General features: G+C 36.9%; 2 protein-coding genes across 2 annotated transcripts in view; one reads left to right on the top strand and one right to left on the bottom strand.

Moving 5' to 3' along the window:
- The window catches only part of LOC132343034 (low-density lipoprotein receptor-related protein 1B-like), a 1281806-nt gene that overhangs the window by 356070 nt on the left and 911396 nt on the right, over window positions 1-14340 (top strand). The window lies entirely within an intron of this gene.
- LOC101904447 (HIG1 domain family member 1A, mitochondrial-like) lies at window positions 12141-13008 on the bottom strand. The gene has a single exon (XM_059878460.1). The coding sequence runs from the start codon at window positions 12918-12920 to the stop codon at window positions 12639-12641; it is 282 nt and encodes a 93-aa protein (XP_059734443.1). The 5' UTR covers window positions 12921-13008; the 3' UTR covers window positions 12141-12638.

The following is a 14340-nucleotide window of genomic DNA, read 5'->3' on the forward strand; positions in this document are numbered from 1 at the left end:
TCCAGACAAGAATTCTGGAGTGTGTTGCTGCGCCCTCCTCCAGGGGATCTTCCTGACCCAAGAATCAAACCCCCATTTCTTATGTCTCCCGCTTTGGGAGGTGGGTTTTTTACCACTGGCACCACATGGGAAGCCCAATAAAAACTTTAAATATCCACAAATCAACTTCCATGTTCAAATTAGAAGCAAAGGAACAAAAACTGCTGCTAGAAACAAAATAGGAAGAGGAGTACAATTTTTTTTTTTTTGGTAAATCTCATCCTTAAAATGCTTTTTCCTAAGATTTTTGCTCACTCAAGTTAACTCAAGTACATATGAAAAGAAGAGTAATCACGGTCACATTTTTGAAGTGAAGCCTTAGAATTATCCAGGAACAATTGTAAAATTAGGTTTGATGGGAATACACGAATGTCTAAATAGCCTTTTCAGTGTGGAGAACAGAAAGTAATTGGAGGGCAGAAGCATTATTCTGTATCTACTACTGTATCAGTGTCAATAATAATAATAGATAACATATTGTTGCTATTTACTTTTGCCAGGTGGTAATATTAGGTGCTTCATATACATTATTCCTTTCAGCCTTTTCACGTAGATTTTATACACTAGTTAATATTTTCCAAATCCCATTTTAGGGAACTAAAATGGAACAAAGTTTAATGACTAGACCAAAGTAATGCAATTAACAAATAACTGAGTCATGCTTTTACCCTTAATCCCAAATCTATCCTTATTAACCACAGGGAAGAATGCTATATTGCTCAAGTTGCTTACTGTCATCCTTACTGGGCAGAATTTTTATATTAGACCACTTCATTGACTGTCTGGCATCAGGTCCTTAACACTGGTGCAATCAGATATGAGTAGAAAAAAATGAGTATGTAAAAATAGATACCATCATTTGATAAAGAGCCCACTTAGAAAGAGGTAGAAGTTTGAAACATCTTCAAAGGATGCCATGATTTTGGCAGGCATACTGAGACTGATGGACCTCCCAGGTGGCCCTCGTGGTAAAGAACCGTCCTGCCAATGAAGGAGACTTAAGAGATGCAGGTTCAATCCCTTGGTTGGGAAGACCCCTGGAAGAGGGCATGGCAACTCACTCCAGTATTCTTGCCTAGAGAATCCCATGGACAGAGAAGTCTGGAGGCTACCGTCCATGGGGTCACAGATAGTTGGATACAACTGAAATGACTTAGCACACAGACACTGAGACTTGATGCCTTGGAAGTACTAACTGCTCAATCTTTCCTCCAATCTCTAGAGATACCTCCATTTCCCTAACGTTTGTTCTCTACACCTTAGTTTCTTCTGGAATTTTTTTATGTTGGGTAAAATTTTACAGTTAGGTTGCACTCTCTAGTATGTACTAAATAATCTAGCTGATAATGAAGAAATTAAAATTGCTTTTATTTAAATGTTTAAAACTTTCAGATTTTTAAATTGAATTACAACACTGCTACCATTTAAATATTGAGATATAAATGTTTTTCCTCAGTAAAGTTTTTTAAAACAAATTTTTCTTCATAATTAAGCACTTATTGAATAAAGTCTAAGATACATAATGATACTTACATAACTACATTTATAGTTTCAAATGAAAGAAATGACTAAATATCCTTGGGAAACAAGAGCATAAATGTATATAATGAATAATAATTAGTAAGGTATATAATTAAAACATAATGAGATATTATATTAAAATACCAAGATTTAAATCACAAGAATTGAAATTAATTAGTCTTCTTTAAATATACAACAGTAGTTTGGAAATTTCAAAGATATAACAGAAATAGGAAATGGCAATTACGTGTATATTTTTTCTTGGGTGTTTATTGTCTAAATGTTAACTTTATTATGACTAATATTTTTCTAAGTACATTTTAAGGTAGCTTAAACATTTAGAGTACTTCAAAGAGGTTATTTAATCATAGTGAAAGATAGTCACTGTAACTTTTTAGAAATCAGGACTATTCATAGATAATATCAATCAAAACACAGAATCCCTAAAATTTTATTTTTCTCTCATGCGTGCTTACACTTTTACTTCCCCAATCATCTGCTAATAATTTCTCAAAAGATGTACCTATGGGCATCACATATTTGGATTTTGTTTCATGAATACATTTAGAAGGCTCATTATCTTTTCTTTTTTTTTTAATAGAACACATATTTCTGTTATTGATCCAGATTGATCTTTGACCACAAGCCAGTAGGCTTTTAAAATATATTTATTTACTCCTCAAAAAGTAAAGATATTTCAGTTCACAAGTGATATCCAGATTTGGCATATCTTAATGGAAATAAAACATGAATCTTTGTTATGATCCTCAGATTTTTAGGAATGTTTTCGTACCTTACCAAGCTCTGAGGGTAAAAAATATAAATATGCATATTAGAAGACTGAAAATCCAAATCCTACAAATTAAAAAGTTGAAATGGTTAATTTTTTTGGCACCCTGAGTTGTCTGTAACTGAAGAAGAAAGTAGGATGCCTTTCTCCTGATAAGATGACAGAACTTTCATGTTACTTTTGTACATAAAAATATACTTATGCACACTTTTATAATATATTGCAATTATACATAAATTACATATATAGAAATATATTTTTAAGCAATGGGTGAATATGTGTATTTTTAAAGAAACTATGATGAATATTAAAGTAAATTCTAGCTTTAGGATATGTCAGAACTTGCTGTGCTTCCCTTCTTTGAATTAGATTATAATTTAAATACATTAATTTTGGTGCAGTATAAATTTTGAGGTATTAAATGAAAGAAACACTCCATTAGTTCTCTATCAGTACTGATGCCCAAACAATACTTGAATATTGGCTATACAAGTTCCATCCTCTGTTGAAGGTGGTGGTCTTCTATTAACATCAACTCTCTTGAATTCCAGCCCTGTAGTTATGGGGTCGCACAAAGTCGAACACGACTGAAGCGACTTAGCAGCAGCAGCAGCAGTTATCAAAAAGGCAAGAGAGGAAGATTATTCAACATAGTGATTGTTAAACAAAGGAACTTTAATTATTGCACATGTAGTTAGGGGCTTCCCTCATAGCTCAGTTGGTAAGGAATCCACCTGTAATGAAGGAAACCCTTGTTTGATTCCTGGGTTGGGAAGATCCACTGGAGAAGGGATAGGCTACCCACTCCAGTATTCTGTCATGGAGAATTCCATGGACTGTCCGTCCATGGGGTCGTAAAGATTCGGACGTGACTGGTTGTAGTTAATTCTCCCTCAAGGCTGCTCTGGAGTAGCCTTCACAGAGGATACTTAAATGCATTTTAAGAATACACCGTCAGAATGAGGTCACACTGAACCTAATTTTCTAACACATGGATTATTTGGGTGGTGGGGACCAGGATGTTCAGGCCTCATAAGTTTCTCCAAGTTTCCTGTCATCCCTGGGTCTCCTTAACTAATATGTTCCTGAAATTAGTCAGAAAATATGAAGAAAATGAGGGTCATAGGAACACAAGTATTTAAAATGACATAAGCTCTTGCGCCAACAGATGAAAAATACTAACAAGTATAGCTTAGGATGTGGGATAAAAAGAAGTTTGGGGTTTACATTTTGACATTATATTGGAGGGAAACTTGTTTAAGTATAGCAAAAGCTATAAGTATACTTATTTAAGTATAGCAAAAGCTCTAAAAATAATTGCTTTGCAAAATCTCACTTTTAATCATTAAATTGCATTTTTAAAGTAAAACAGGTAACCAAAGATTACCTACAGAGTGGTTTATTGCAACTTTTAATTTTACGTACTACTTTTGAACATCAAGATCAGCTCAGATCAAATCAGTCACTCAGTCGTGTCCGACTCTCTGTGACCCCATGAATCGCAGCATGTCAGGCCTCCCTGTCCATCACCAACTCCTGGAGTTCACTGAGACTCATGTCCATCGAGTCAGTGATGCCATCCAGCCATCTCATCCTCTGGCGTCCCCTTCTCCTCCTGCCCCCAATCCCTCCCAGCATCAGAGTCTTTCCAATGAGTCAACTCTTCGCATGAGGTGGCCAAAGTACTGGAGTTTCAGCTTTAGCATCATTCCTTCCAAAGAAATCCCAGGGCTGATCTCCTTCAGAATGGACTGGTTGGATCTCCTTGCAGTCCAAGGGACTCTCAAGAGTCTTCTCCAACACCACAGTTCAAAGCATCAATTCTTCAGCGCTCAGCCTTCTTCACAGTCCAACTCTCATATCCATACATGACCACAGGAAAAACCATAGCCTTGACTAGACGAACCTTTGTTGGCAAAGTAATGTCTCTGCTTTTGAATATGCTATCTAGGTTGGTCATAACTTTCCTTCCAAGGAGTAAGCATCTTTTAATTTCATGGCTTAATTAACATCTGCAGTGATTTTGGAGCCCAGAAAAATAAAGTCTGACACTGTTTCCACTGTTTCTCCATCTATTTCCCATGAAGTGGTGGGACAAGATGCCATGATCTTCATTTTCTGAATATTGAGCTTTAAGACAACTTTTTCACTCTCCCCTTTCACTTTCATCAAGAAGCTTTTGAGTTCCTCTTCACTTTCTGCCATAAGGGTGGTGTCATCTGCATATCTGAGGTTATTGATATTTCTCCGCCAATCTTGATTCCAGCTTGTGTTTCTTCCAGTCCAGGGTTTCTCATGATGTACTCTGCATATAAGTTAAATAAGCAGGGTGACCATATACAGCCTTGACATGCTCCTTTTCCTATTTGGAACCAGTCTGTTGTTCCATGTCCAGTTCTAACTGTTGCTTCCTGACCTGCATACAAATTTCTCAAGAGGCAGGTCAGGTGGTCTGGTATTCCCATCTGTTTCAGAATTTTCCACAGTTTATTGTGATCCACACAGTCAAATGCTTTGGCATAGTCAATAAAGCAGAAATAGATGTTTTTCTGGACCTCTCTTGCTTTCTCCATGATCCAGCAGATGTTAGCAATTTGATATCTGGTTCCTCTGCCTTTTCTAAAACCAGCTTGAACATCAGGAAGTTCACAGTTCACCTATTGCTGAAGCCTGGCTTGGAGAATTTGAGCATTACTTTACTAGCATGTGAGATGAGTACAATTGTGTGGTAGTTTGAGCATTCTTTGGCATTGCTTTTCTTTGGGATTGGAATGAAAACTGACCTTTTCCAGTCCTGTGGCCACTGCTGAGTTTTCCAAATTTGCTGGCATATTGAGTGCAGCACTTTCACAGCATCATCTTTCAGGATTTGGAATAGTTCAACTGGAATTCTATCACCTCCACTAGCTTTGTTCGTAGTGATGCTTTCTAAGGCCCATTTGACTTCACATTCCAGGGTGTCTGGCTCTAGGTCAGTGATCACACCATCATGATTATCTGGGTCGTGAAGATCTTTTTTGTACATTTCTTCTGTTTATTCTTGCCATCTCTTCTTAATATCTTCTGCTTCTGTTAGGTCCTTTATCTGTCCTTTATCAAGCCCATCTTTGCATGAAATGTTCCTTTGGTATCTCTGAGTTTCTTGAAGAGATCTCTAGTCTTTCCCATTCTGTTGTTTTCCTCTATTTCTTTGCATTGATCGCTGAAGAAGGCTTTCTTATCTCTTTTTGCTATCCTTTGGAACTCTGCATTCAGATGTTTATATGTTTCCTTTCTCCTTTGCTTTTCACTTCTCTTCTTTTCACAGCTCTTTGTAAGGCCTCCCCATACAGCCATTTTACTTTTTTGCATTTCTTTTCCATGGGGATGGTCTTGATCCCTGTCTCCTATACAATGTCACGAACCTCATTCCATAGTTCATCAGGCACTCTGTCTATCAGATCTAGTCCCTTAAATCTATTTCTCACTTCCACTGTATAATCATAAGGGATTTGATTTAGGTCATACCTGAACGGTCTAGTGGTTTTCCCTACTTTCTTCAATTTAAATCTGAATTTGGCAATAAAGAGAAGTTCCCAATTTTTAAAACTTAAAAAACTATGGAAAATTTATATATAGTCTGCCATGTCCTTATTATATTCACTAAATGGAATTAGAATTACTAATATGAAGCTTATCACAGAATATTTTGAATAAAAAAGGGCAAGGCACAGAGAAATATATTAAGTACTTAAAATAATCCCAACAATTTATATGTATTTTTTTCTATATGCAAAAGTCTACAGAAATATTTAAAATACAATAGTGGTTATTTCCTACAGGTGACAAATTTCAGATCTGATTTTTATTATCCTCCATTTTCTTACATTTTAATTAAAGTACAGTTAAAATATCACCAAAACTTAAACTATTTGAAATAAGAACACTCTAATAGATAATCTTAAATGACTTAATATATATTTTGTTATTTAATTTTGCAGATTTCTTAATTGTAGAAAGAAAGCACAAGCACTGGTGTTAGAAAAATGTGTGCATTTATATTTCTTCCTGAAAACATTATGCAGCTTAATTTACATTCACTTAGGCTCCCTTGGCTACCTTTTCTAAGTTTTATTAACATAAAATGTTCCATTAGACCTTTTCTTTGATATAGTAATAATTACTTTCATGAGGATTAATTTAAATTCTCATGACATGTGTCTTCTGTAGAGAAGTACTTAACTATCTGTGTTACTTATAGTGATGTTTATGACACCCATTGAACTTTTATTCATATTTCACAATTATCCAAATAACACAAGCCCACCTAGCTAAGACATCTGTCCTCTATCATATTAACTAATAAAGACACTCTTCTCACTTGATAGTTTGGGGTTTAGATTTTATATCTACAAAATGATAACTATTCTATGAAAACCACTATCTCACCATCCTTTTTGTTTTTCTACTTGGAAGACTTTCATACTTTTTAAATGTTTGTTTGATTGTGAAGGTAAAATGGAAGGAGCTGGAAAATTTATTTACTCCATGCCTTTGATTCTAGATAATTCTAGGGTAGGAAGTTCTTCACAGTGTCATAAAGGATGTTTGCCTATGGTGCTTCCAATCTCCTTTGTGTTAATATTAAATATTTTCATCAGCAGTATACTTTCATGATTGCTCCCATTTCCACAAATATCTTTCTTTTATCTTTAATTCACAATGTTGTAAATAAATGATGAGGAAAGTTTCACTTCTTCCAGGGACAGTTGCTACCTGTATAGATCTGAGACTCAAACACACAGAATTTTAGTTCACATCCAACAGGTGGGAAAGATTTGAGAAGAAAACATTGAGACCTGTTTTGGAAGTATAAGGTTGGAGCAGAGTCTCAGTAACCTAAAGTAATATGAACAAAATAACTGCTTATATGATTTGCAAGTAGGTTTCTTTAGTCCAACATCTGTATCAAATGCGCATTTATATGTGGCATGTCTTGGTGAGTTGTTAAGATGACTAAAGGCACTGCTAGCATTTAATGCCTAGAGGTCAATAGTGATAAATATACTCCCAATAAAAAATTATTGTTCTCAAAATGCCAGGGATCCCTAAATTGAAAAACAAAGCAATTCCTCTAGTGGTTATGAGAGCAGGCTTTGTGTCAGTAGATGAGTGTTTTTGGTCTTGACTGTGCCCACTTTCTGGTTGGATGATATTAGTCATTTAGCTTTCCACGTAGCCTCATATCTGATATGTAAGATGCAAACAGTAGATTTTCCATGAGTATTAAGAGAAATACACAAAGTTTAATTTAGCATGTGGCACATAGTGCACATTCAGTAACTATTATCACTTATAGTATTGTTTTATTATCTTCCATAAAAGAAGTGTTTTCAAAATCTAGCAACTTAACACAGTAAGAAGTCATACTAAATGGTTGTGAAAAGCATATTAAAATGTTGACTATATTTAAATCAAACTGTAAACATTCAGTCTATTTTCTAGACTATTTTTGACACATAAACTAAACTCCAGCTCTGTTAGTCACTTGGTATTATGTTGATGTTCAGTATTTCCCTATGTGATCTTTCCTTTGTTTGGAATGACATTCTCCTTCTTGGCAGTTTGGTGATTTCATATTCATTTATTAAAATGATTAAAAATTACCTTTTCTGGAAAATTTCCCTCGTATTTGTATCAGTTCTTTCTGAATTGTAGTGGAATTACCCAGTATGTGTGTGTGTTAGTTGCTCAGTCATATCCAACTCCTTCACAACCCTATGGACTGTAACCCACCAGGTTCCTCTATCCATGAAATTCTCCTGGGAAGAATACTGCAGTGGGCTGTCATTCCCTTCTCCAGGGGATCTTCCTGACCCAAGGATTGAACCCCAATCTCCTGTACTGCAGGCAGATTCTTTATTGCCTGAGCTACCACAGAAGCCAAGTATTCCATGGCTAAGTAATTAGTGATATTAATTGTATAACATAACAAAATGTCTACAGACTAGCAGACTGGGGTACGGGGGCACCTCGGGGTAGACCTGGAGAAGAAAACAGCAACCCATTCCAGTATTCTTGCTTGGGAAATCCCATGGATAGAAGAACCTGGAGGGCTACAGTCCATGGGATCACAAAGAGTCGGACACTACTGAGCAACTTTCACTTCACTTCACACTTCAGGGTAGGCCAATGATGTGACTGGAAATGCAAGTAGGGTGTGTCTTTCCACTTTGCCATTCTCAGTATGTTGGCCTTCAGTCTTAAATATCCTCATTCTTTCAAAATGGCTGTGGCTATTCGAGATTTCAAATGCTCACAACCTAAAGCAATGCAGGAGAGCTCTTCCTTCAAGTCTATTTGTAGTAATATAAGCACACTTGATTCCTTAGTTTCATTAGCCAACAATGGGGCCCATGTCCATATCCTAGCTACAAGAATGACTGGGAATGCAAACATGTGGCCTTCCCTGTCTTAATAGTAGGAAGTGGGATTTTCACACATGGGAAAGGTAACTATCAGGTAGGCAACTAAAAATGTCTTCTGCATGTCCACTCCTCATCTTAGCCCCTGACCCCAGTTGCCCATATCGGGAACTGCTCTTTCAACATTCTAGTTACAACTGTATTAGCACCTACCACACATTATTGTAAATATCTATTTTCGTCTACCCTGTCAGCAATGTGTGGGTAGAACTACTGTTGTCTCCATCATTATGTTCTCAGGGTCTCTTTTGGTAAATGGATATTAATTAAATCAATAAGTTTAAAGTCTTTTAAAATAGAGAACAAGAATTTTTTTATTGAAAAATACATGTAAAAGTCAAAATATGGATTTGAGAGAGATAAAATTGTAGTCTTTGAAGAGCCCTTAATAGTTAAAAAAAAAAAAAAAAAAAAAAAACCACATAAGGAATAGGAGATATTGCATCATCCCCGAAAGAGCCAAAGCCTAACCATCTGCTTCATATCTCACTAAGCCTAGAGATGAGAAAAAATATGTGAATTTTGGTACCCCCTGGGAGATTGGATGAGAATCATACAGGATTCAGAGAATAGAACTTGCAGGGAAATGTCAATAATTTAGGTGTTTTTTTTTTTCTTTTGCAATTATGAAGGAGAACTGTCAAAACTGTTTCATTCCTTAAAAATATAGTACATGAAATAACTCTGCAGATTCATTTCAGTAGGCTTTTGAGAAAAGGAAGGTAAAAAGGAAACAGAGCATTTCTATTGAAATTTCAGAAAAGAACTCTGAATGCAAAGTGTTAGTCTAATGATAATAAAAACTTGACTCAACCATGTTGAATGTACCAGTTTTTTTCAACTGAAAAACATATCCTATGCCTCTTGCTAAATAAAGAACAAGGTTTTTACTCTGGGTACTTTTTGCTTTTTCTTGGTAAAGAAGCAGTTCCAAATGAGTCTATACTGAAGTGCTTTACAATTTTCCATATCACTGCCTGAAAAAAATGAGGGGGCAACCAATGTTAAATGATCAAAAAAAAAAAAACCTTTCTCTTTGAAAATTAAATGTCAAATTTAATTTGAAATGTTTACAGAGATACTTCTTATTGTTCATTATGATCGAAATGATAAATGAGCAAAGCTTCTTCCTGGGGATAATGTACTTCTTAAAATTTTCAATTTTGTCTTGATTTTATATAAGATGGCCTTGTAAGTATGAATTGCCATTTGCAGCACCAAAAGCACTTGGTGCTTAATAAGGCATAGAATGATTACTAATTTAGTAGCCAATAGATAGCATATAAATATACAATTAAGTACAATTTTCTCATACTAGAAGGATATTACATTTTTATACTTTCTCATCTAATGAGAATAAAAACCTGTATGTACACCCATGCACACCATGCTCCCCAGTTCATATATTTCCCAATCAGGTATATCATTTATGTGAGCATTTATAGTGATTTTTATAAAATCTTGTCATATACTTCTAGTAATTATTACTAGCCTTAGTCCTGTGCAGATTTATTTTGACTGTCATTTGACATTAAGAAAAAAAATGTGTTTTATTTAAGTAGTGTTGAAACTAACAGAAAGCACGTTAGGAGAAACAGCCTTTAAAATAATGGTAAAATAGCTGGTGGTTTGTTTGTTTCATACTAATTTAAACAGGTTTACATAAGTAATTGGAGAAGGAAATGGCACCCCACTCCAGTACTCTTGCCTGGAAAGTCCCATGGATGGAGGAGCCTGGTAGGCTGCAGTCCATGGCCGCTGGGAGTCGGACGTGACTTAGCGACTTCACTTTCACTTTTCACTTTCATGCATTAGAGAAGGAAATGGCAACCCACTCCAGTGTTCTTGCCTGGAGAATCCCAGGGATGGGGGAGCCTGGTGGGCTGCCGTCTCTGGGGTCGCACAGAGTCAGACACGACTGAAGCGACTTAGCAGTAGCAGCAGCAACATAACTAATATCTGGACCATGAGGTGAACTGGGGTCTGATACTAGTTTCCTATTGCTGTTGTAACAGATTGCCACAAAACTTAATGGCTTTACAACAACACAAGTTTATTATCTTACATTTCTTGAAGTCAAAGCTCTCAATAGCGTCCACAGGACTGAGTCATTTTGGAAGCTTTAGGTGAGAATACACTTCCTTGCTTTTTCCAGATTGTAGCGCTGCCCATATTCCTTGGCTCATAACTGCTTCCTCAGGGCATGGCAGCCCATTCCAGTATTATTTCTTGCCTGGGGAATCCTATGGACAGAGGAGCTTGGCGGGCTACAGTCCACAGGGTAGCAAAGAGTCGGACACGACTGAGGTGTCTTAGCATGCAAACACATACAGGTCCCTCCAGCATCTGCTTCTGTGGTCCCATCCTCTCCTGACTTGACCCTTATAAGTACTCTTGTTGTTACATTGAGTTCACCTGGATAATTCAGGATAGTCTCCCCACCTCAAGATTCCTTAATCACATCTGTCACATGTCACCTTGCATTGTCACCTTACAAAGTAAGGTGACACATTAAGAGGTTCTAGAAATTAGGATGTGAACATGTTTGGGGTATCTTTATTCAGTCTACCACTGGGCTGTTATTCAAGAATTTGATTAGTCTCTCTTAAAGAGTTTTATCTTCAGGGATAACAGAGCTCCAAGTTGAGCTGTGTGAAAAATGATACATTTATATAAGAACATGATATTCTTACATACATGATGTGTGTGAGGAAATATGTATTTAGAAAAAGAAATTAAATTATCAGTAATGACCCAACAAACAATGAAAGTTATTGGTTAAAAACCATGTTATCATTGTTGAAATATGGATACTCTTCATTACTATCTGACTCTCTGATACAGGCCTGGGCAGATTTTTTTTTTTTTTTTGATGTGTTCATTTACTTTAATAATACTACATTTACCATGTTATCACCATGGAATGTAAATTCAGGTTAGACGAGAATTCACAAGTACAACAAAGCATTCTGTGATATACCAAAGTTTATATAATGTCTGACCAAACCAGCTTGCTCATCAATGACTTCCATTGTAGGGATTTTATTTAGTTGATGATACTTTTGGAGAAAATAAACATACTGCACACATTTAAAAAGTGTTTTTCATTTACCTTTGCATTAGCAGTTAAAATACATGTTTCAAAATAATTTAAAATTATTCTAATATAACAGCAGCAAAATATAATTCTGCAATTACTAAAGAACTAAAAGGGATCCACAAGTTAAGTTACTCTCATGTTTATGATTCTAAAATAAATACTACTTCAAAGTGGCTCTGTTACCAGCTTTTTAGTTTTGGTTTAAAAACACACACAGACTTGCAGGGAGGTTTATAATGTTGTATTCCATGCACTGTTCTGAAAGGGTTCCTCAAGAGCCAACCAGCCCTTAAAACAGTACTCAGTCCACAAGGCCGTCAGAAAGTTACATTAACTGGGGTAAATAGGATTCCTACATTACATCAAAAGCATATGATATTCTGCAGCAACTGGGAGCATTTTCAGGATTGGCATGTTGTCTTCTTTAGAACTAATTTCAACAGAAGAGTTTAAGAAGGTGGACAGGTACCACTATCAAGTGTATTTAAAAGTGACATGTTTCTTTTGTGCTGGTCTGACTCCCCTGAATGACCTAGCTAGTGAACTAGTCACCAGTAACTTGGTCACCAGGCAAATCAAGCCTGCAAGAAAGGAGGCCAATTTTCAAATTACCATGTTCTTGTCTGACCCAAACAATTTATTTTCAGCATAAACATATAACCTCAATATGAGATGTCTAACTAAAGCAAGCACCACCAAGACGACCAAGACAGCATCTCCTCTTCTAAGGTTTAGGTTTCCCCCAGAATTCTTGATACAGGGAATAGCCCGTACCAAGAGTCATTGCTCCCTCAACAAAGCCTTGGGCTGCCACACGCATGTGGATCAGGTGAACAGACATTTTAGTATGTCCCCTGCTCTTCAATCTATATAATCCATATGCAACAATTGCTGCAAAACCTGCCATTCCAATAGAGACAAATGGTGCCTCTCTAGCTTTTCGGATAAGTTTAGATCCCTGATCTTCATCATATGAAGAAAGAGAAATATCTGTGTCACTTGACATAGTGATTGAAGACTCTTCAGACAACTTCAAGACGTTTCAGGTTCCTACCGTATTCTGACCCCACTCCCGCACGCGCCGTCCAGCCGGCTTCTCCTCCTGGGCAGATTTTTAAGGATGGACTTAGCATCGATAAATGAAACAATGAATTATAATTTTATTGTGTATCAGTTCAGTTCCGTTCAGTCACTTAGCTGTGTCCAACTCTTTGCGATCCCATGAACTGCAGCACGCCAGCCTCCCTGTCCATCACCAACTCCCGGAGTTCACCCAAACTCATGTCCATCGAGTTGGTGATGCCATCCAGCCATCTCATCCTCTGTTGTCCCCTTTTCCTCCTGCCCCCAATCCCTCCCAGCATCATAGTCTTTTCCAATGAGTCAACTCTTCACATGAGGTGGCCAAAGTATTGGAGTTTTAGCTTTAGCATCAGTCCTTCCAAAGAACACCCAGGGCTGATCTCCTTTAGGATGGACTGGTAGGATCTCCTTGCAGTCCAAGGGACTCTCGAGAGTCTTCTCCAACACCACAGTTCAAAAGCATCAGTTCTTCGGTGCTCAGCTTTCTTCACAGTCCAACTCTCACATACATACATGACCGCTGGAAAAACGAGAGCCTTGACTAGACGGACTTTTGTTGGCAAAGTAATGTCTGCTTTTGAATATGCTATGTAGGTTGGTCATAACTTTCCTTCCAAGGAGTAAGCATCTTTTAATTTCATGGCTGCAGTCACCATCTGCAGTGATTTTGGAGCCCAGAAAAATAAAGTCTGACACTGTTTCCCCATCTATTTCCCATGAAATGATGGGACCGCATGCCATGATCTTCATTTTCTGAATGTTGAGCTGTAAGCCAACTTTTTCACTCTCCTCTTGCACTTTCATCAAGAGGCTTTTGAGTTCCTCTTCACTTTCTGCCATAAGGATGGTATCATCTGCATATCTGAGGTTATTGATATTTCTCTTGGCAGTCTTGATTCCAGCTTGTGCTTCCTCCAGCCCAGCGTTTCTCATGATGTACTCTGCATAGAAGTTAAACAAGCAGGGTGACAATATACAGCCTTGACGTACTCCTTTTCCTATTTGGAACCAGTCTGTTGTTCCATGTCCAGTTCTAACTGTCGCTTCCTGACCTGCATATAGGTTTCTCAAGAGGCAGGTCAGGTGGTCTGGTATTCCCATCTCTTTCAGAATTTTCCACATATAGTAGGGTTTATATTTCAATCAACCACAAATTTCGTGAAGGAGATATATTTCCTTGCCAAAATGAAACTACAAATTTTGACCCTTTGGGATCTACCTTCCCTTCCTCTCTAAGTGTGCATAATCCAAATTATTTTTGTATTCTTTTCAAGCAAGGACTTAAAGTGCTGTTTCACTTTGTCTTACACTTACAATAATTATATTCCTAAAGGAATTATCAT

Source organism: Bos taurus, chromosome 2 (assembly GCF_002263795.3).
Source record: "Bos taurus isolate L1 Dominette 01449 registration number 42190680 breed Hereford chromosome 2, ARS-UCD2.0, whole genome shotgun sequence".
NCBI classification, from domain to species: Eukaryota; Metazoa; Chordata; class Mammalia; order Artiodactyla; family Bovidae; genus Bos; species Bos taurus.